The sequence below is a fragment of the Oryctolagus cuniculus genome, chromosome 1 (assembly GCF_964237555.1).
Source record: "Oryctolagus cuniculus chromosome 1, mOryCun1.1, whole genome shotgun sequence".
Taxonomy (NCBI): domain Eukaryota; kingdom Metazoa; phylum Chordata; class Mammalia; order Lagomorpha; family Leporidae; genus Oryctolagus; species Oryctolagus cuniculus.
In genome coordinates this window covers 205,500,910-205,525,002 of record NC_091432.1, presented here as the reverse complement: position 1 = coordinate 205,525,002, position 24,093 = coordinate 205,500,910, and the positions used below count along the sequence as shown (strand labels likewise).

Here is a 24,093-nt window from a genome sequence, read left to right as displayed (position 1 = left end):
TGGACTAATTATCCAGACCATCAAGCCACTACCACCAGATAATTCCAAGCCATTCTATACTACTTTCTTACATGTCTCAGTATGTCTCCCTCATGACACCTATATCAATGGAAATGAAATAATTACAGAGTTCATTGTTTAATATCTGTCTCCCCAATAAAGCACATACTTCATGCCAGCAGAACCTATATCTGCATTGGTCACTACCAAATCCTGACTATTAAGACAGTCACAGTGCCTGTTCACTCAGTAAATATTTATTGAATGAATAAATGAATGAGTGAATGAATTAGTAAGTGAATGTTATACACATGCCTGGTAATGTGCCTGACATATTAGTAAGTGTTGAATAATGTTCGTGTAACTGAATTGCCAATATCGTTCATTATGAATTTCCAAAGAAAACTGGCTACTTCTTTATAGTGTTACTCATTGTAAATTTTTTTTTTTTTGACAGGCAGAGTTAGACAGTGAGAGAGAGAGACAGAGAGAAAGGTGTTCCTTTCTGTTGGTTCACCCCCCCAAATGGCCGCTACAGCTGGCGCGCTGTGGCTGGCACACTGTGCCAATCCGAAGCCTGGAGCCAAGTGCCTCCTCCTGGTCTCCCATGCGGGTGCAGGGCCCAAGGACTTGGGCCATCCTCCACTGCCTTCCTGGGCCACAGCAGAGAGCTGGACTGGAAGAAGAGCAACCAGGACAGAATCTGGCACCACAACCAGAACTAGAACCCGGAGTGCCTGTGCCGCAGGCGGAGGATTAGCCTAGTGAGCCGCAGTGCCGGCCTTAAAAATTTTTTAAGAACTGTTATTTAATGATAACATCAGGATAAGAAAAAGTTGCCCATCCAAAAAAAGTCTTTTATTGCCTTTCAAACCAAAAATACTAGACACAATACAGACACTTAAAATAGCTCTTTGAATGGAAAATTCAAATAATGCTTTTGACATTGTCATCATTTCTTTGACTTCCTATTTTTAAGGAACAAACAGAATTATCAAGAAAAAGCATGCAATTATTTAAGTATCAGAATATTTTCTCCATTATTTATTTCTTTTTGGTTATATGTGCATCTAAAACTTCATATTTTTAGAAAAGGATTTGTGTATCTTCATTTAAATAGAAACAAAAATGTCCTTGGAATTGAATTGTAGGATAGAATAATGATAGCAAGTGTTTGTTTCTATTAAATATCTTTGAATTCTTGAAAGCCTTTTAGTTTTTATCTGTGAAAAGGGAACTAACCACATTTTTAATTTATCTTCCTCAATCATCTTGAGAGCAAAAAAAATCTTTTTTACTATGCTATCCAATAGCTAAAACAAGATGTAGTTAATTAGCCTCTTTCACATGGCTCATCAAGGAGATTAGCAATGTAGTAACACTTTCAAAAGCAAGTGAAGCCACAGAGAGTCTACGCTGTCTAATAAAACTCTGACAACAAATAACATCTATTTTCATGCTATTGCGTCTTCCCCTCCCCTTCCTGCCTTACACTGTATATCTATAATCTTGGATCTTTATATTTAGAAACAAACATATATATACATATATATGATAAATCAGTTTTACCATAAATGTAGCCCTAAAAATATTTTATCTTGATTTGAGTGTCTATATTTACAGAATGAATTCTGTAAAACAGAAAACTGATCTTTTTCACTCAGTAGCATATTGCTGAGTCATTCACATCATTGCATCTAGTTCTAGCTTGCATATTTTACATTATATCATATTCTAATTATATAAATATCCAGTTTATTTACCTATTCTCTTGTCAAAGAACATTAAGATAGGTTACCAAACTTTGCTGTTGTGAGCTGTGAACTGGTATCACTCCCATGCATATCGCCTGGTGTGCTCATGGTTCTGTCTTCGGGAGTATATTTAGAAGCATAATTGCTCATCCTTAAGCATGGAAATGTTCAACCATACAAAATAATATCAAATTGCTTTCTAAAGTGGTTGTGTTTATTTACATTCCAAACAACATAGAAATGATTTTATTGATTCACAACTTCCCCAATATTTGGTAAGAGAGACAATTGAATTTTTTTGACCAATGAAGTCATTTGCTACAAGTTCCTATTGTTATTTCACTTCTCATGCTGTGTGTATGTCTTATTACACCATTCAAAAATAAAATGCATCAGAAAAGTAAGAGTCATGCATTAACAATGTGAGAATGTCATAAGACAAAGATTATAATGAATATAATTTTGTATATTTAATACCCAGAGGATGGGTCTGGAAGAGGAAGACAGTAAATCTTAGTCCTGATAAAAATGCTAAACAATGCTTCTAAGAAGTATTTTGAAGTGAAGGGCAAAAGATTTTAGAATAAAATGCTCCACTGGTACACTTTGTACCACCTATTCCTCTCCTCTTCAGACTCATCTGCTTAGAGATACAGCCAGTCTAAGGATAATCATATCCAAGAATGTCTGAGTCCTTTGAGGAAAGAAGTTGAAAACTCACTATGCCTTTGCTATCATATCTGATAAAATATCACATAGTACAGTGGAATCTTTCAAGAACAGTGTGAGAAGCTCATCTGAGACTGTATTTTCTCCTAGGATATGGCATTGGTCTTCCACCCAACTCTCCATTGACTTCCAATATATCTGAGCTGATCAGTCAGTACAAGTCACATGGGTTTATGGACGTGCTGCATGACAAATGGTACAAGATGGTTCCATGTGGCAAGAGAAGTTTCGCTGTAACTGAGGTAAGGAAAGATTGCTGGTACTGTTGACACTTTCTATAACTTTACCTAGAAGAATCTAAAGAATGCTGTTCCCTGTGCCTCATGGTCAGTAATTCAGGTTAATGCATTTACTAAGACTTCCCATCTTATTTGGATTATTCTTAACTTTGTTGAAGCTTGTCCATTCCTAAAGGAATATAGCGTGACCCGTGTTTGTCTTTGACTTGAATGTGACACTATTTTGACAGTAAAGGTCTTAATTTCTACTTTTCTCTATATCCCATATTCACAAGAGCAGAAGAAATGTTGTTCTTAATTACATAATATATCCAAAATTGATATTAATAGTACTTACTCACTGTTTTCAATTCAAGGAATACTTCGAAATGTCTTTCAACATCTAATCAGAGAGTGGGTGTTTAGCCTAGGATCTGGAACACCTGAGTCAGAATACTTGTATTTGAGACCTGGCTCTGGTTCCTGATACCAGCTTCCTGCTAATGAAGCTACTGGGAGGGCCGGCGCCGTGGCTTACTAGGCTAATCCTCCGCCTTGCGGCGCCGGCACACTGGGTTCTAGTCCCGGTCGGGGCACCGGATTCTGTCCCGGATGCCCCTATTCCAGGCCAGCTCTCTGCTGTGGCCCAGGAAGGCAGTGGAGGATGGCCCAAGTGCTTGGGCCCTGCACCCCATGGGAGACCAGGAGAAGCACCTGGCTCCTGGCTTCGGATCAGCGCGGTGCGCTGGCCACAGCACGCCGGCTGCGGCAGCCATTGGAGGGTGAACCAACGGCAAAGGAAGACCTGTCTCTCTCTCTCTCTCACTGTCCACTCTGCCTGTCAAAAAAAAAAAAAAAAAAAGATACTGGGAGGCATTAGTGATGGCTCAAGTTATTGGGATCCTGCCACCCATGTGAGAGACTTGGATTGAGTTCCCTGCTCCCAGCTTTGGCCCACCCCCAGAGATTGCAAGAATTTGGGAAGTGAACAAGCAGATAGGATCTCCCTCTCACTTTATCTCAGAGTATATTTGTTTTTTTTTTTAACTTTTATTTAATGAATATAAATTTCCAAAGTACAGCTTATGGATTTCAATGGCTTCCCCCCTCCATAACTTCCCTCCCACCTGCAACCCTCCCCTTTCCCACTCCCTCTCCCCTTCCATTCACATCAAGATTCAATTTCAATTCTCTTTATATACAGGAGATCAGTTTAGTATATATTAAGTAAAGATTTCAACAGTTTGCACCCACATAAAAACACAAAGTGAACAATACTGTTTGAGTACTAGTTATAGCATTAAATCACAATGTACAGCACATTAAGGACAGAGATCCTACATGAGGAGTAAGTGCACAGTGACTCCTGTTGTTGACTTAACAAATTGACACTCTTGTTTATGGCATCAGTAATCTCCCTAGGCTCTTGTCATGAGCTGCCAAGGCTATGGAAGCCTTTTGAGTTCACCAACTCTGATCATATTTAGACAAGGTCATAGTCAGAGTGGAAGTTCTCTCCTCCCTTCAGAGAAAGGTACCTCCTTCTTTGATGACCTGTTCTTTCCACTGGGATCTCACTCACAGAGATCTTTCTTTAGGTCATTTTTTTTTTCCCCAGAGTGTCTTGGCTTTCCATGCCTGAAATACTCTCATGGGCTTTTCAGCCAGATCCGCATGCCTTAAGGGCTGATTCTCAGAGTATATTTGTATGTATGTATGTGTGTGTGTGTGTGTGTGTGTGTGTGTGTGTCTGCCTCTCAAATAAATAATATTCTTAAAAATATAATCAAAGTTTTATTAACTTTTCAGTGGGGACTGTAGTGATAAATCCTTTGTTGGTTTAGATCAGTAAACAAATCTTAAGCAATAATTCTTAGATTACAGAATCATAGCTTCTTAAAACTGAAAACTGCCAATTCCTTATATTTACACTGGGAAACAAATAACTGGAGTTAGTAAGTGATTTTTCCCAAGGTGCATAAATACAGTCTATTCCTTTCTGCTGCTGGACAATGTCTTTATAATGAGATCAGAAAGAAATTTCCAAAAGAAATTGAATGACTAAAACAGGAGACTGAAAGGGGTAACCAGAGGTACAGGCCCAGACATTTAAAAAGAGAAGCCAAGCCAACTAGCACAGGGTCACCCTGACATTAAATAAGAATCTGAAGCCAACAATAATCATCTTCATTTGCCAAGCACTCCCAACTTTGTGTTCCAGCACAGATTGTTCTGCACTCCAAAACCATTTATCCAACTTCCCATTTTACATTTCCACTGAAATATCTCACAGGCATCTCAAACTCAACTTGTCAAAAGCTGAGCCATCAATCTTCCCTCTTAAAACTGCTTTTTTTTCCCTATGCTTCATATCCAGGTAATGGCACCTCTGTACATCTGGTTATGCATTCCAGAAAGTGTAGATCTTTAATGCCTCTCACATTGTACCTTCTGCACCCAGAAACAAAGCATACTTTCTCCTTCCATAAAGTACAACTCAAATATGCCCATTTCTTGTCATCTGAACTGTCATCATTCTACTCCAAGCTGTCATCCCTCGCCTGAACCACCACAAAAGTCTCTTAACTGTTATTACTCTTACCTTCCTCCAATTTGTTTTCCAAATGGCAGATCAATCTTCTGCTTAGAACCTGCTAAATCTCCCAGGTTAAGTGGGACAAAATCTGAAGCTCTGGCAGGACCTGTGAGACCTGCTCTTGCCCATTCTTCAGCCTCATCCCATGCCAGTTTCCTCCTGGCTCCAAGCAGTCCTACCACAATGGGCATTTCAAATGGATATACACCAGGGCTTCTCTGTCTTGGAGTTCCAGCATATTCAGATGTCTCCTTCTGCTCAAATACTCTTCTTTCTGATGTTTGCAAAGTGAATGCCTTCATGTTATAAATTCCATATTATCTCCCTTCTTCAGACCCTCCTATAATCCCTCACCAATCTAATGGTATTTCCCTTTATAGTCTCATATTATAACTCCCATTATTTCATAGCACTTGTTATAATTTATAAAATTCACTACTTTAAAATTTATAATCTGATTATTATTTTAATGTTATATCTTTGTTAGACTATAATAGCTTGGGAGGAGCAAGACTTGGCTTACAATTATCTTCTCAGTGCCTTATATACTAGGAATTGTATAAGCAATTGTTTAATAAATGAACCATAGATACTGGAAAATGTACCTGAGAAAAAGATGGGGAGTAGAAGGAAAGAATGTAAAGCAAGAGTGGTATTGGCAGTATACTGAATTGAGTGGTGTCCCCTCAAAATTCAAGTCAATGAAAATTTCAAAGTGTGGTCTTATCTGAAATTAGAGTCTTTGAAAAGTTAATCAACTAAGGTGAGTCCATACTGTATATGGGTGAGCCCTAAATCCAATGACTGGGGCCATAATCAGATCATTTGGGGACACACACACACACACACACACAGAGAGAGAGAGAGAGAGAGAGAGAGAGAGAGAGAGAGATTGGAGAGATTGGAGAATGCAGCTATAAGCCATGGAATGCTAAGGATTGCCAGAAACCACAAGAAGCTAGAAGAAAAGCATGAGTCAGATTCTCCTGCAAAGCCTCCAAAAGGAACCAATCCTACTGATCTCTTTTTAAAATTTGTTACTGATTTTATTTTATTTATATGAAAGGCAGAGAGACAGTGAGAGAGAGAGAGATTCTCCCATCCACTGGTTCACTTCTCAAATGCCCACAACATTCAAGACTGAGTCAGGTTCAAGTCAGGAGCCAGGAACTCAATTCTGGTCTCCCACCACTGGAGCCAGCACCTGCTTCCTCCGAGGGACCCAACCATGGGAGCCACCACCTGATGCCTCCAAAGCTGGGCACTAAGAGGAAGCTGGAGGAGCAGAGCCAGGACTTGAACTCAAGCACTGATATTGGATGTATATCCCAAGCGGCATCTTAACATTTAGAGCAAATGCCTATGTCTCAGCTGAAGCAGCAAACACTTGATCCTGTTGAAACCTTTAGTTCGTGCTTCTATCCATCTAAACTGTGTGAGAATAAATTTATGTTGGTTTAAGCCATCCAGTTTGTAGTGATTTATTACAGTAGGCCCTAGAAATTAACACAGATAGAAGGTAGGTAGATAGGTGGGTAGGTAAAAAGAAGAGTAAATAACTCCAACCAGAAGCTAAGGCAACCTAGTCAATGCCCTTGGAAATTAAATTTACCTCTGATCTGCCTTGGCAGCCTAGAATGGTCTTTAATCAGAAAAAAAAGAAATAGAATTTTGTCTTTAGCTCTAAATTCCAAAATAACTCTTTGTCTTTTTTTTTTTGAAAAATGACACTGAATAACAGAGTTAGCAATGTTTGCAAGGTGGAAAAATATTCATGGCTAATTCTTATGTTGATACTTTGTAGACATCAAGGGCATCGTGTTAGATATGAGTCAATAAAAGCCTTTGGGGAGGAATTAACCATGCAATTCATATCTTCTGCTTCTTCAAGACCCATGCAGCCTGCATCAGAAAACTTAGGCCACAGGGAAGAATAGGCTTCTTCACCCAACAACATTCATGAAGCAATCAGAGTGTGCCAGACGTTGTTCTAGATATTTTGAATTTGTCACTGAACAAAAGACACAAAGATTCCTACCTTGAAAGAGTTTACATTCTAGTAGAAGACAATACGTGATAGACATAACACATGAGTAAATTAGGTAGCATGTTACAAGGTGAGAAGCAGGAGGGATTATGTGACAGAATCATGGAAGGCCTCTTTAAGAAGATTACTGACCAAAAGATTCAAAGGAAGCAAAGAGAAAATAGGGACTTACAGAACAAGCATATTCAGTTTCTTACTATACTTTTTTAGATACTTATTTATTTGAAAGGCAGAGTGATGGGGAAACAGAGACAGAGATCTTCCATCAGCTGACTCTCCAAATGCCCACAATGTGATAGAAACTGTGCTAGGGACATTAACTCACGGGTTCTCACTACAATCATGTAAGACAGCCATTTTTACCTTTATTTGAAGAAAATTTCATGGCTTTTCCTAAAAGAAATAAACTTGAGCTTACACTGGTCAGCCAGTTTAATTCAGCCAAGGGAGCAAACAAACTAGTTGCTTAAATTGTGCAAAATAAAAGTCTCTTGATAGTTCTTACCATTTGTTGTGACCATATCTGACTCAATCTGAAAGCTCTCAGTAATTCAAAATTGAGATTAAGACAAAACAAACAGAGCTTACTAATCAGGTCCCCAAAGCCAACAATGCTAAACAATTTTCACTGACCACTTGCACGCCTCTAGGCCATTGCCATTTCAGAGAATCATCAGACCAGGATGTGAGCTCTGCAGATTCAGAACCTAACTCCACCTGGGCACACAGAGGGGAATATAGTAAGTTACAAAAGTAGCGATTCTTACACTCCCTCTGTCAGGAGGGAATCTCCTACAATTCATTAATATCTTCAGATAGCTTCTTGTGACTTCATAAGAGACAATATTTCTAGAAACCCTTCATTAAATTTTCTCATAGTTTCTTGGCTAAAATTGCGTCATCCTTATATGTGGAAGCCAGTTACTGGGGAGGAGATGGGATCACCAAGGTGGATTACATCAATCACTACTCTCCTCCTGGACTAGTGATATGGCAGTCTCCTCTGAAACCTGTCATCACATACAGAAATGTGAAGATCTAAAAAAGGCATATTTCTTTTAGAAAGGAGACAGAGGACTTGACGTTGTATAGAAAACCAGCCATGCCTTTCTCTACCCACTCTGTAGACCTGGGAAAGTTGCTTCCTCTTTCATTTCACCAACCTCTACCATCTGTACAATGAAGCATTTGAATTGAATCACATGAACTTTCATATAGCAATTCTAGATTCCCTTATTATCCTCAAATAATAATAGTTGTCTTTACAGTAGAACATACTGGTTAAAAGAGTTGTCTTTGGGGTAGGGCAGTGATTAAGCCACTACTTGGAATGGATGCATCCCATATCAGAGTGACTGGATAGCAGGTAATCGTTTAAGTACTTAGGTCCCTACCACCTACATGGGAAATCCAGATTGAGTTCTTGGCACTGGTTTTGGCATGAACTGACATATGAGTGATTCGTTCTCTCTCTCTCTCTCTCTCTCTCTCTCTCTCTCCCTTCCTTTGGAATACAAAAAGTAAATTAAAAAATTAAACAAAAAATAAACATGGTCTTTGGAGACAATTATAAATTTGCATCCCAGCTCTATGTTACAGAATGTGTAATTTAGTTCTTCTATTTAACTCTTCTTGTATTCTCATGTTGAATCCCAACTATGTGTTATAGAACATGTTATTCGACTCTTCTGAGCCCTGACAAACTGGGGCTATGGTAGTATATGTACTTTGTAGCATCATGATTAAAGCTAATCAGATAATGCTTTTAAAATATTGAGCATATAAATCCAAATATGATAACCACAAACTTACATATATTGGTAACAATTACGAGATTTCACCATAAATGTTCCAGTGCTGTGCAGGTTTAACAGCATTTTCAAACAAAACCAAATTAAGTCCAGACAAAGAAGATGGATTTTGAAAAACAAATAGCAAAAGTCATAAACTGTTCAGATGATGCATACAACATATATCCATAGTTTTTCAACCATGAGTTTTAATAGGCCAAATTTGGGAGAGAGACAGAAGGGAAATTCTGGATGTAGTCAGATGGAACCATGGGATGAGTGGCTGGTATCAGGATCAAGTTGTGGTTGTAAGACAAGCCTGGGAAGCCATTGCTGTGGTATAGTGTGTTGTCACCTCCTTTGAGTCCCAGCTGCTGTACTTCTGATCCAGCTCCCCGCTAATGCAGCTGGGAAAGCAGCAGAGAACAATCCAAGTGCTTGGGCCCCTGCACCCATATGGGAGACATAGATGAAGCTCCTGGCCTTGGTCTGGCCCAGCCTTGGCTGTTGCGGCCATATGGGGAGTGAACCAGCCGATAGAAGATCTCTCCCTGTCTCTTCTCTATAGCTGCCCTTCAATAAAATAAAATAAATAAGAAACAAGCCTGGGTCATTTCCCGGATTGGCTGAATTTGAGAAGGAGAAAGGTAGGAATAAGGAGAATAGGGAAGAGATCATCTTTTATTAGAACTCCAGAATTTAGAGTTCTAAAATAGAGGCCTGGTAACATCAGTGCGTGTAGAGAAAATAGGAGATTTGTCTCCAGACTCAAGGAATGTTGTGAACACACATCAAGCTATGTTCTCTCAAGGATGGCAGACTGCCCCGTGGCATACCCAGTATAATGCTCACCTGTCTGCATTTAAACTGTACTACATAACTTTGTGTACTGACTGGCATATTTGTCTAAGACAGAATTGCAGGATCAACCTCACAGAACTAAAGATAGAATGTAATTAAGTTAAACCAATTCTGAGCTTATCTGCTGAGCTTGGTCCCCTCTGCAAAGGCCTCTGCCTACTGGGTTCCCCTGTTCCCCTTTGCTTGACACCCTGTCTCCACCTATGTTTTTAGCTTTCTTCTAGGAAAAGTGAGAAAAAGAAAGCATGCATTTCTGCTGAGCTCACCATCCTTTTTGCCGCAAATGTCATGTTTTTCTGCGCTGTGTTGGTCTAGAGAAACAAGGACAGGCTTTGAAATCAGACAAGCCATATTGGAAGCCTAACTCTCCCACCAACTTACCTTAGGAAAGTCACTTAATCCAGCTCAGCCTCAGCTTCTTCACCTCCCTAGTGGTTCTTACGAAGAACAAGAAAGATGACAGTTTAATGAACATGGCCCTCTTCCTTCCCCTACTCCTACCCCTTACAGGAGGAGAGGAGCAGAGTACAATTCAGAAGGAGCAGGTTCACCTGGACAGCACCTCTCTCAACAGCTGCTCTTGACCCTTGAGGAAGACGTTACTCAGTTATTTCTGACCCATTCTGCTAGGTACAGTCCCCATCTGTGTATTTTGCCACAGAGCAACTCACACCCTCTTTCACTCTGGACAATGAAATCCTAGTTTGGATAATGAATCATATGGTCACTTATTACTAAAACAGGAATGATGCTTTTTGCCCCATTTCTATGAGCTGGGCATTAATATTGAGCCCCCTGTGAGATCCTGATCTATTTTCCTCTCATCCCCTTGCAACACCAGAGCTGTCTAGCTGCAGTTTCTATGGAGGATAAACTCATTCTTTTTTCATTCCAGGGCTTTATCTGGTCCCCAGAGTCACCTAGGAAATTGCAGGTCCAATTCTGCAGACAGACTCTGGCAATTTTCAGAGAGGAATTTGAAATTGACCTCACATGTTTCCCCACAATCCTCCTAGCACAACTGTGTTTCCACCACAGAGGGCTCATTGTCAATTGAGTCCACTGTGGAAAACATATGGAAGGGTATACATTTCCCTTTCTTTCCTTTGACTCAGCAAAAAGACATAATTTTTTTTCAAGTCCTTGAATGTATTTAAGAGCTCCAGGGCAACAATTTTATGAAATCTTTTATTTGCAAACCAGGAAAAGAAGGCAGCAGATCACAGTTCAGCAACTTCTCAAAATTCTTCAAGGGATTATTAAGATATAGGACGACACCTCTTTTGCAAGTCTCCTTTAAATAATGGGTTGGACAACACACTTTTTCACAAAGAGGGAGCACGCCAGAAGGAAAAGGAAGCAGTGGCCTCAGCAGGGTCAGCCAGCATACTGAAACAGGGGAGGTGTTAATAGCCATATGTATATATATATATATATATATATATATATATATATTTAGGGCCATTGTTTGATGCAGCAGTTAGGCTACCATTTGGGACACCCACATCCCATACCAGAGTGCCTAGTTCAAACCCAGGCTACTACACTTCAGATCTAGCTTCCTGCTAATGGATACCCTGGGAGGTAACAATGACTCCAGTACTTGGGTCCTACCATCTACACGGGTTAAGTTCAAGGATCCTGACTTTGGCTTTAGCAGTCATGACTGCTCACCATCTGTTGAAAGAAAAAGCAACTCAAAGATCTCTCTCTTTCTTTCTTTCAAGTAAAAATGAATAAAATAAATAAATTTTAAAATGGAAACTATTTGGAAAAGAATAGCTTAAATAAACCAACAAAGACAGTACAGTCCCGCAGGGTAGGTGAAGGGAAAGAGCCATAACCATATCTGGGCTAGAGGGGAAAAATGGAGAGCCATTCCTAGATTCCAGGAGGTGCAGGAGAGGGCTTTCTAAGAGCCATGGCCATTTGGGTAGGAGCACAGTCATCCCCCCACGACCTGATTGGAAAAGAGTCAGGGATTCAGTCTCCTCTTACCTTGCCATCTTTTACCACTGCTTTAAGTCAAGGGAGACTGTTGATGTGGCCCATAGAAGTCATTTCCCAGGGTACAAAGCAGGACGAAGAAAGGTGGAGGTTGGACCTGGAAGAACAGATGAAGGGGGACAGGGGCTAGCCATAGGACAGTGTTGCAGCCTGGCACTCAGAGAATATGCAGCCTCTGCACCTCCAGACAGGGGTCCAGACTGCGGGGAAAGAAATGGTGCCTTGCCCTGGTCAGGAAGCAAACAGCAGCACAACTAAGCCCTCTGGAATGACCCAGGTCCTGGGTGTCTGACTGCCCTGGCTCTAGCACTAATACTGCAGCTCCCTGTCCATGGAAAAATTCCTTAACCTTTCTGAACTTCAGTTTAATTCTTTGTGTGTTGTAACAAGGTTTTCTGACTGAATCTATGATTTCCTTGTGTTGTTATTGAGAGTTGAGGGAACAAAGAAACACTAAAACAGACATTGGGATGAAAGAAGTTCTGGCTCAGAAACCCAGAGGCCTTGGGTACAAAGGGTGGGGAAAGGAAACGTATATTTTGAAACAGTCTAAAAGTAAATAATTAAAATTTTCAGTAATTTTCTTACCAATGAAAGTGCACCACAAGCTTTGTCCCATTCCTGAATTTACTCCACACTCCATTCCTGACCACCAGCCCCAACCTGCCTTTTAATCCATTCTTAACCCTTCTGTCCATGGACTCTTCCAGCCTTCAGCTTCACCCCCTAAGGAATGAGCCACTGAAGAAGAATGGAGTAAAGACATCTTTTACTCTCACTACAAAATAATCCTTTTAAATGTTTATTTATTTATGAGGTAGAGGCATATAGTTCCTATCCACTGGTTCACTCCCCAAATGCCTGCAATTGCTGAGGCTAGGCCAAACTGAGGCTGGGATCCAGAAACTCAACCCAGGTCTCCCACACGAGTGGCAGGACCCCAAATGGTTGAGCATCACCCCTGCTCCCCAGAGTCTGCATTGGCATGAAGCAGGAGTCAGGAGCCATAGCTCAGTGTCAAATGTGGGCATTCCATTAGGGGAACTGGGCATCTTCGCCACTAGGCCAAATGCCCACCCATTCAAGGCAATCTTAAAAGTGGAAGTTTAAAGGTAGAAATGCTGTGGTTCTCAAGCAGGTTGTTTGGAGACGTCCTGATGCAGCAAGTTGGAAATATGATTCCTGGGACACAGAGGTCAATAAGCTGTCTGGCCTGCCATCTGCCTTCTTCATCCCTGACCACTGCCCTAGACTTAGTTCCCAAGGGCCACCCATATGTGCACCTGTTACATTAATATTTGTTTACTGAGAAAACGAGTTCTCTAATAGCAGATCCATTCTTCCCCCTGTTAACTGTTGGGAGGAACAAAGGAAAGAGTTACTCAACTATACATTGAAGGCCAAGTGGGATCACACAAGTCACATCAAGAAGCTTCCATATCCCATCAGTTTTCTGTCCAGTTTTGCTTTAATTTGCATTAAAAATCCAAAGAGCAGTGTGGGGAAGGGGTGAATTTTAATGAAGTCTTTTGTGCTCTTGACAACTAGGTCACTTCTCAACACCCCTCTCCCATCTCCACCCCTTCCCCTTTCAATTTAAGATGTCACTGTCTGCTCTTCAACCTGATGAAAGTTATGGCAAGGCAAGGAGAGTTAATGACTGTAGCTTGCTTTAAATTGAAAACTCATGTATGTCGGGAGCCACCTTGACAGCTGAGTGCTTCCCTCAGAATAGCCTAAGTAAGTGTAATATATAAGCCAAGCATAAGGTCAGGTGGACCCTATCCAGGCATCAATTTCTGGAAATCTGAAAAAGCTCAAAGCTATTTGTGTATCCTGTAATGACACGTGGAAGAATTGGACATGAAGAAAGGAAAGTTAATCTCAGCAAGATTTCATGTTCCTTTACTCCAGACAAATTCATTAGTTCATCCTCCATCATAAGCAAATATGTATTGAGTTCTTGGGTACCAGGTCATGTCCCAGGTGCAACTGATGCACAGATGAATACATAGCCCCCAGCAGGGAGATAACAAACTCATGAATAAACTGGATTCCACAGGGGCAAAAGGAGAAGATACAAAGTAGAGTAGTGGCACCAACAAGGTCAGGATTCATTCATGGAAGAGTAAGAAGGAATCACAGTAGGCTTTCTGGAGGAGGAAGAACCCTCCTGGCAAAGACATGAACAAGACACTGAGACAAGAAATTATTAGCAATGCAATTTGGCCCTGCCCTCCAAAAACACTACACACAATCATGCTAAAAACGGACAGGACTCCATGCCCTGTTAGTGATGCCCACTCCCTCAAGGATTCTAAAGTTAAAGGTGACCACCTTCCCCAAGTAAACTGCATGCCTTTAACAAAAGGGGCAGGAACATTTTTTTCTGATCTTCACATGTAAGGTAGTCTGGAATAACAAAGAATTTCAGTCTTGGAAGCAAATATTGCAGTTTGATTCCCAGCTCCTCCACTGTGCGCCAACCCAAGCCTTGTAACTTCTAAAACTTCAGCTCTCCCTGTCCCCAAAACCTGGGCATAATAATAGGGACTGCCTGAAAGTTTGAAATATATTTAATGAGGTAGTTTTAGAGAACAAACTTGGCTTAGTAAATGTCCAGTCCCCTTCCATGACTGTAGAACAATGCATGCAGAAGAAAAAATATTTGGTGAATAATAAGGACACAAAAGAAATTACAGTTGGTGCACCTTCCTCTTAGACATATCTTGGACCCATCTCAAAAAAAAAAAAAAGAATCTTCTCATTACAAGCATCTTGTAATTCTAGTATAAACATTCTTTTGCTTACTACTTACATGTTACAGAACTTAAAACTTTTTGATTGGAGGACTTGAGAAATGCTTGATTCTAGAATTTGCTACCTTGCAAAATGCTGGGTTAACTAGCATTTATTGTATTGTCTTTTCCTTCCAACCCAGCATCTAGGCTTGAGTGGGAAAACAGAAAACATGAAGATGGTTTATACAAACCATTAGGCTGCACTTAAAACAGGTCTTCATAAAAACAACAGCAACTGCCGTCTTTAAATGCAGTCAATGGCATTTTAAAGTCATGCTGCTATATAGGCAAAAGCGGACCTACAGTTCTTGTCTTGTTTTACCCTCACCTCATGTCACAAAGTTAGAGCTCCTTCTCTGTTCCCCACCAGTTTCTATAAGTGATGGTCATCTGAATTCTGATATAGGGAGTGCTGATTCCAGCAAGTGTTCCCTTTGCCCTTGTCAATAATAAGTAAGCAGCTCTCATGGAATAAGGGTCTCCTGTTTCACATACTAAAGATGCTTGGGCATAAATTACACCCAAGACCACATACTGTTAGTAGTTCTTCCTTTTCCCCTAGTTAAATTCAACAAACTCATGAATATTTATGGAATGCTATTTTCACTCTGCACTTAAAAGGTAGGAACAGTGTTCAAACTGATTAGAACTATTGTGAGAGACAGTCTTCCTTCCATTTTTTTAGACTCCCATGCACTGAAATCGGTGGGGGATTATGTGAAATGGGACTCCTCCCTGATCTCTGTTCCCCATGCACAGTTAGTTGCCTCCTGGCTCTGAAAATCCCAGCTTGGAAAAATAAATAAATAAATAAAAATCATGGAAACGTGTGAAGATTGCCATCTAGTGGCTATCTTGTGAAGTGTCACAAAATAGCATAAAACCCACCTTTTTTGTTCCTCACAAAACCCATTAACCAAGTCTTAGGTATGAGAAATCACCCTGACCTTTTCTCTAAGACTTCTGAGAACATGGCCCTCACCCGCATGCATCTGTGAGTTTGTTCAACTTCAGGATGTGTTGGATGAGAAGGCAGCATCATGGGGGAGCCCTGGAGCCCTTACAGGGGTGCCCCTTTCATCACACAGTGAGGTGGCTGCATGCAACAGCTAAGCACAAGGATGGCCAGCCAGGAAAAACAATGCAACCACATTTAGAATCTCGCCTTTCTCCATCATCTATTCAGCCAGCCAGCAAGACTTTGGGCCTTCTGGTATGGGTTGAATTTTGTACCCCCAAAATATGCTGAGGTCCTGATATCCTAATACTCACTGTCTTGGAAGGTGGTCTGGTTTAGAAGCAGAGTCAATGCAGATGTGATTAGTTGAGATGTATCATACTGTAGTAAAGTGGGGCCAAAGCAACTATGATTGGTGCCCCACACATGGACGGAAGATACAGGAAAGACACAAGGACATGCTATGTGATGTGATGACAAAAGCAGAGATTGGGTCTATGCAGTTACAAGCCAAGGGATGCCAAAGATCACCAGCAAACCACCAGGAGCTAGGAGGACACAAAGTTCGCCTCACAGGTTTCAGAAGGAGCATTACCCTGCCAATGCTTGATTTCAGACTTCCAGCCTCCAGAACTGGGAGACAATAAGATTTCCGTTGTTTAAGCCACCCTGCTCACTGGGTTCTGTGATGACAACGCTGGCAAATTAAAACACCTGGCCTTCCACTTGAGTCCTCTTTCATCCTAGCTCAGACTCATTTCCCAGACAGGTGTGTGGGTTGCAATTTTTTTCCCAGCTTCTCGCTTAGCTGCTAGTCTCTTGTCCTACTCAGCTCACCCCTGACAATGCCAGACTAATCTTTCCAGAATATAAGTCTGAGTAGGACATTCTTCTGATTAAAACCTGTGCTTTCCCTACAAAATGGAAACCACATGTGCTAGCCAGACACTGCGGACCCTTCTTGACCTGATTCATCCTGGTTCACCTCCTGATGCTTTGCTCAGGTACTTCAGCTACATTAAATGACTTGTAGTTATCCATACCTGCCCCCTCTTACTTCAGTGACTATGGTACTTGTCCACTTGGTCTCCATCAGGATCAAAGACTGCTTATAAAATAATAATAAAAGTCTTCCTCTAGTTATTCCCAGCAAGAAGTACCTGTGTAATTCTGAGTCCTTAAAGCTCTTTGGCCTTACCTCTCTGACAACATCTCTCATTTTCCTTTTGTGCGTTATAACTCAGAATTCTCTAATGCCTCGATTCACTAAGCCAATAAGCTTTGTAGGAACCGTTTCTGAATGCACTCAACATTTTATATGTTGAAACATGATTGATTAAATATGCTCTGACAGATAAAATTGACACTCCTCTCCAGTGACTGAAGAATGGTCAAAGTGTCACTCCGTTCAGTCTAATGCCATGGTTTTTTCCCTTGACCTCTGCTCCAGCGACACTGGCACTACATTTCACTTACTTGTCTTGCTCCTCCTGCCCCAGTGCCTCTGCACATAGAGTTCTCTTTGCCTGGAACATTCACTCCTCCTCAGAACATCTAGTTAACTTCTACTCCTTGAGGTTTCAGATCAATCATGACTTCCCCATAAAGGTTTTTCTGCAGCATGAAGTCCCCATGTATTTCTCATCTGTAACACTCAGTGCACTTGTGCTCCTTTCCACCTATAAACATGATAATTTTGTCAAGAGCCATCTTCCCCATAAACTGTAACTTCTACAAGAATGCAGAGAAGAGAGAAAGTATCTCCTTAGGTCACTGTTATATCCCTCTCACACAGTAGATATTCAATAAATACTTGGAAAAAATAAATGATTAAGTATAGCTGAGTGTCTATGTATGCAAATAGCCTGCTAGAATTTTTAACGCAAGCCTAAAGCAGAAATTTGGAGGGCACTTCCAACAGTTAATGGAAATTGCATTAAAAGATAAGTTTACTTGTATGCAAACAATTTTAAAGTACATGCATAATACTTTTGTTTTTCACATTTGTAATACACATTTCCATTAATTTTTTGAAGATCCCTCACAATTATAACTTCTAATATATATGTACCGATTCTGTGCTTGGTATTGAACTTACCCCTCTGTGTATCCTGTCTCACATTCATTTAATCCTGAAAATTATGCTATGAGTTAGCAATCATTGTCCTTGTTTTTCAGATGAGCAAATAGTGACTCAGGTTAATAACTCTGCTTGAGGTTACAGAGCTTCTAAATAGCGAAACTTTGGTTTAAAACCACACATTCCAAAACTCATATTAAACACTACCTCAGAATTACAAAAGAAAGCCAAGCATATTATCCTTAATTCTGTTGAATATATATGACGAACATAAAGGACTGACCAAAGAATGTTACATACTTAAACCCTTACTATTTAGTGAACTATAGATTTCTCCATGGCAAAATTGTATTCCTCTAGGGACTGTGACTTACCACACTACACCTGGCATGGGGCATGGTACATAAAGGTGCTCAATATATATTTTCTAAATGGATGTAAACTCAAAACAACATTTGTCATGTTGGAAGAAGAGAAAACACATATATCCAGTATCAACTTTATACTTCATAGGGAGCAAATATGGAAGTTGAAAAGGGAAAAGAAAAGGAGACAGCGTGTTAAATATATTGAGTGCCTACTGTAAGTTGGCATTGTTTTAGTTTTTTATGTTTTAGATGTTATCTCACATATAACTACAATTATATTGCACCATTATATTATTCTCGCTTTGCAGATGAAAAATTTGATGCTCAGAAACAATTCAACTCAGGGTTATGGGGCTAAAGTCAACACACAGGTTTACTATGGTGAGTGGCAACCCCATGGAAGGGTGACAGCTCCCAGCTGTTAACCTTCCAAAGTAGCCGTGTGACCTTGCTCAGAAATTCCTTCTCCTACCTGACTTGGAAGATGCAATCACATGAGCCTCAGGTCTTATCAGCTGCATTCCTGTCAGTTTTGTTTTCCAGTGTCAGTTATTTTTGCATATGACCATCTGGAGTTCTTTACCTGAAAACTCTTGGTGGGGGGAAAAATGTTTTTGCTAAAATGAAAGTGCCATCAGGTTCCTACTTCTTCCAAAACGATCTCCTAATTGACTTACTGTGTGAATGTCTTACATTCCACATCAGTCCACAGTGATAAATAGGAAGAGTGATAAACAGTGTTTTCCATGGAAATGACCAAGGATAATAGCCAGAGAAAATCGAAACTATGGTGTTGATTCCTACAATAATGCTGAAATATGAAGTTTATGAAATATAGAACGATGGAGAACTCATATTGGCTAAAACCAGATTCAGCATAAGGGTACATGCTCTACAACACAGGAGTAAGGAAATTCTGCTTGCACACTGAATTATTTCATTGAAGAGGTACCATCTTCCCGGTATGATATGTTCAGCCATTAAATTGATTAGCTCCTGTGCAAGATCTCTCCTCTTACATAATGTTTCTGTATATACCACCTCATCTGGCTCGTGGTAACAATGTGCAGTAGATAAAGCAGGTATAATTAGGACCACCAGTCTATAGACAAGGACACTGAGGCTGGCAAAATCATGCCATCTTTAAGGACTCAGAGCTAATAAGGGCAGAGCTGGGATTGGAACCAGGCCTACTTAATTCCTTCATGCTCTCCGCTATTCCTTGAGGCCTCCTAATATCACCCTGATATAGAAGAATCCTCTAAGAGTTTCCACACTGGTGACTCTTTTCTCAATAGCAACCATCAAGGAGTCACTCGGGAGAAAACCAGTGAGAAACCCCTAGAGTGCCTGATGGGCCAGTGATGTCCGTGACTGCATTCTTCAAGCCTGTGAGAGAAAGTCTGAAAACAGTTTTCGGAGTTCAGTGCTGGTGCAGTACTTACAGCAGTGTGGCCCACGGTGGCTGGCACACAGGGTGAATTTGTTCCATGGACCTACATATACTTGAGCTGCCAGGCATGCTTGCCTTAGGACTTCATCTCTGAAAGCAGGGAAAACAATTGCAAAATTAGTACTAACAGCAGTAAGGATAACGATTTATCATATTGGCTACTGTTAGCTTTAATCCTTACAAAACTGTACCAAATATGTATCATTCACTCCACCTTCCAGATGGGAAAGCTAACATCAAGCAACTAATCCAAGATCTTACTGCTACTAAATTTGTATTTAAGATCTGATCCTGGATTGTCCTATTCTAAATTATTTCCACTCCATCATGCATATTTTGAATCTAATTAATTCAGCCAGTCAGGAAACTCATCCACTGTCAGACATTTTAGCATTCAAATCTTTCTTTTCCTTTAAACTGCCTAGATATTTTTTTACAGTAAAATATACACATTGGCTATTGAGCACCTGAAATTCTATGAGCCCTAACCTAGATGTACTGTAAATATGAACTATATACCTAGTACAAAAATGCAAAATAACTCATAAATAAGTTCAGGTATTTATTATATGTTGAAACGATAACACTTGGAATATGCTGGGTTAAATATATAAAATAATACTTATTAAAATTAATTGTATCTTTTTTGCTTATTAATGTGGCTAGAAAATTGGACATTACACTTGTGCCTAATACTATATTTCATAATGAGAAAATATGTCATACTGCAAACCCAGAACTTGGTATTCTTTTATCATATATACTCTATTTAGTTTTATGTGCTTGCATAACAATATAACTAACATAATTTCATACAGTAACAGTACTTCCCCTTATCATTGATATTTTCCAGCTAATTATCTCCATTTTTTTATGCTAAACTAATTTCAAAATCCACCAGTGTATGGCAATGAACAAATTTGGGGTAATACCTTCAGAAAACTTGGGATAATACCTTCAAATGAGATACTGATGCTGTATACAAAAAGGATATTTTGGTAAATAAGATGAACCTGGGAGAAATGAATGGGATAGTGGCTACAGCACATTTTGTGTGCTGTTTAGTTGGCCACATTGAGAGGAGGTCTTCAGACTAAATATTCCCTACCTCTCATGGAGGTAGTTTAATGCCCTTCTATTGTTCTGTCCAGCATCACTCCTTCTTATAAGGAAGACCAAGTGTTTCTTTTGGTACCTGTTCCTACCCAGCCAACTCTCCATGCCAGCTCCAATTGTGAGGTCCAAGGAGAACCTTCCTTATGTTGCAGACCATATCTGATGTCTCAGTGTAGAAAACAGACCAAAATAAGATGCAGTTGGAGACTGTTCCTGGGATTAATGGACTTCTAACTAGAACAGGAAAATTTCAGCCAACCTTTGGAGGGAAAAAAAATGATAAAACCCTCAAGATCTCAGTTTGTACTCTGCCAGTGGCGATGTTCTCTGAAAAGGAGAAAGTGAAACAAACAAACAAAAAAAGGTAAGAGATGCAGAGGGGTCAATGTTCAAGTCCTAGCCAGGCCAGTTTTGTGGGCATGTGGCCCAAGAATTTACACAGGGTCCCATACTTGGCTTAATGCTCTGCTATGGCTATCTTAAAATTCTCAATAATTTTCAAAGGGCCCTGTATTTTTATTCTGCACAGGTCTTGTAAATTATATAACTGGTCCTGAGGTCTTGGTTTCAATTGTTCTTTAAACCCAAGGATCCTCACCCTTTCTAAGACTCAATGGTGCAGCTCTCCTTTCAATTATGTGAGATTCTTCCAACAAATTCTTTTTTATGCTAATCTTCTTAGGCATGAGTTCTCTTAATTGCAGCCAAGAATCTGGACTAGTCTGTGCTCAAAGACAAAATATTTGGCCAACAATGTAACTCCAGAAGCTCCAAACCACCTCTGTGCCCCAGCAATGGAATCCTTTCCTTGCCCCTGAGACTTCTGACTTTTCAGAACTGTATCTCCCATCCTGGGTCTAGAAAGGGCTATGTGCTCTAGAAATGGCCTAGATTAGAATGATTGATAACATTCAGACACTAGTCCTGATTTCAGGTATCTCATAATAGCATTTAAGGTGATCATTTTAACACTGCAAATTCAATAGATTTGTACTGCATTTATCTCTCTGAGTAACTGGAAATAAAACAAACAAGTAAGACAAAACGTTCCCAGTATAATATCCTGGCTTAGCTGAGACTTCGGGTTTTATTTAATACCCATGAACAGCTTGTTAAAAAGTGGATTATCATCTGATTATAGAGGAAAATAAAAATGGCCATCCCAAGTGATAAGGTATCCATCCAGTGGCTCAGCTGTGCCAGTTTCAGCATGGTGATCTTCGGTTGAGCTTTTGGCTGAACTAAAGAACACAGAACATGCCAGCAACACCCATTTTAAAGGTAGGGTGTGTTTGTCCCATTCTATCTGATTTAATATCCTAAGGTTCCTCCAAGACCCTTTGAACCAGATTGCTTTTGAATTACATTTATTCCTTCTGCATTTAGAGAATTGATGTGTCCCTAAGGGAAGAAGAAATATGAAGAAGTTTTTAAGGTTAATCGTTAGCAAAAAGGACACATCTAGTTGAAGCAAAAGTGGGATGAGGAGTGAGATCGCATAGAAGCACTGTCTCTCAACCATGCAAAAGCCTTCTGTGTTCCCCAAAGTGCTCTGCAGGCACCAAACAGCAAAGATACACGTGGGGCAAGAGATGATGGATTCAGAGTCAGCGGGTAAAAGAGCCTACTCATGGTACCTGTGTCTTCTTGGAAAAGGATCTAAATTCAGCATTACGTTAGTGGAATATATTGGTTGCTTGCAGGTGATCCATGTAAGGAATTCTCTGTGACATCTGGGTGGTGCCTTATGCATTTCCAGCGGGACACCCATCCTGGCTTCCCTTCCCAGAGAAGTAGGGGAAAGAAGTAAATAGTATCAGGCGGCCAGTGTTGCAGTTCACTCCGCCTCGGTTACTCAATGTGCGTTTATGAAACAACACTGTCAGGTACTGTGCTGCGATACTGCGGTGACTTATACAGAAGCAGCTCCTTCCCCCTTGGGATTTACTTTCCCAGGGGAAAAGCGAGGGATGGGGGAGGAAATGAGAAGATGAAACAGTTGGGAGGGCAATACGGTTTACAATGGAAACCTGTGAGGGGTTTGCCCTCCTCCTTCCATCTTCCCTTCCTTGTGCCCCTTCCTCGCTGACCCCGCCCCTCCCATTCTGGTCACCACTTGGATTCCAACCACCGCGGGGTGCCTCACGAGCTCCCATTCCTATCCCGGCCCCCACCCCAACGTGGCTCAACCGTCTCAACACAGCCCGCATCCCACTGGGTCCTCCAGCCCTGCGAGCCGTTGTCCACAAACACAATGGGAAACGAGGCCAGCTACCCGGCAGAGATGTGCTCCCACTTTGACCATGATGAAATTAGAAGACTGGGCAAAAGGTTTAGGAAGCTGGACCTGGACAAGTCGGGCACTCTGAGCGTGGAGGAGTTCATGTCCCTGCCCGAGCTTCAGCAGAACCCGTTGGTGAAGCGAGTGATCGACATCTTCGACATGGACGGCAATGGAGAAGTGGACTTCAAGGAATTCATCTTGGGGACCTCTCAGTTCAGCGTCAAAGGAAACGAGGAGCAGAAGCTGAGGTTTGCTTTCAGCATCTACGACATGGACAAGGACGGCTACATTTCCAACGGCGAGCTCTTCCAGGTGCTGAAGATGATGGTGGGTAACAACCTCAGGGACTGGCAGTTGCAGGAGCTGGTTGACAAAACCATCATCATCCTGGACAAGGATGGCGATGGGAAAATATCCTTTGAGGAATTCAGCACTGTGGTTAGAGGCCTGGAGTTCCACAAGAAGTTGGTCGTCATTGTATGAGTCCTGGTTTTTTGTTTGTTTTTTTTTAACAAGCACCACCTACCAACTTTTGTTTTCTTCTCTATCTCTTCCAAGATCTGCCCAAGATATCCAGAGCTCTCTCTCCCTCGGACTTACCAGGAAGTATTTGTCTTTGGGAAGCCACATTGTCTCACACAAGCTTCACCACCAATCCAATGTTAACTCTTCGCTGAGTCAGTCAGGGAAGAGCAAAATGAAAGACTGTAGTGAGGAAAGAGAAGGAACTGGCTTTGATAAACACCCTTTTTTGTTGTTATTTGTATTCAGAGACCAAACTATAAAGAGTAAAGAAGAACTTTAAAGGTTCAGAAATAAGAAAATATGTATCTTTGCCTTTATTTCTCATGAGGTTGTATATAGGAAGAAAATATACAACTGGTATTTGGGTGTTAGGCGAACCACTTCCATTTACTTGTGTTGTTCAAGTGCTGTTTGACAGATTAACTTACTATTATACGGCCAGCATTCGGTTCACTAGGCTAATCCTCCGCCTGCGGCTCCGGCACTCCGGGTTCTAGTCCCGGTTG

At 40.8% G+C, this 24,093-nt stretch overlaps 2 protein-coding genes across 2 annotated transcripts in view; both read left to right on the top strand.

Moving 5' to 3' along the window:
* Positions 1-24,093, top strand: part of GRIN3A (glutamate ionotropic receptor NMDA type subunit 3A) — a 223,218-nt gene that overhangs the window by 164,827 nt on the left and 34,298 nt on the right. Inside the window, exon 6 of the mRNA XM_002708146.5 lies at positions 2,574-2,725. Coding sequence (XP_002708192.2) covers positions 2,574-2,725 — 152 coding nt within the window. The remainder of the gene's footprint in view (positions 1-2,573; positions 2,726-24,093) is intronic.
* On the top strand, positions 22,924-23,886 carry PPP3R2 (protein phosphatase 3 regulatory subunit B, beta). Its single transcript, XM_002708148.5, has one exon. The coding sequence runs from the start codon at positions 23,033-23,035 to the stop codon at positions 23,543-23,545; it is 513 nt and encodes a 170-aa protein (XP_002708194.1). The 5' UTR covers positions 22,924-23,032; the 3' UTR covers positions 23,546-23,886.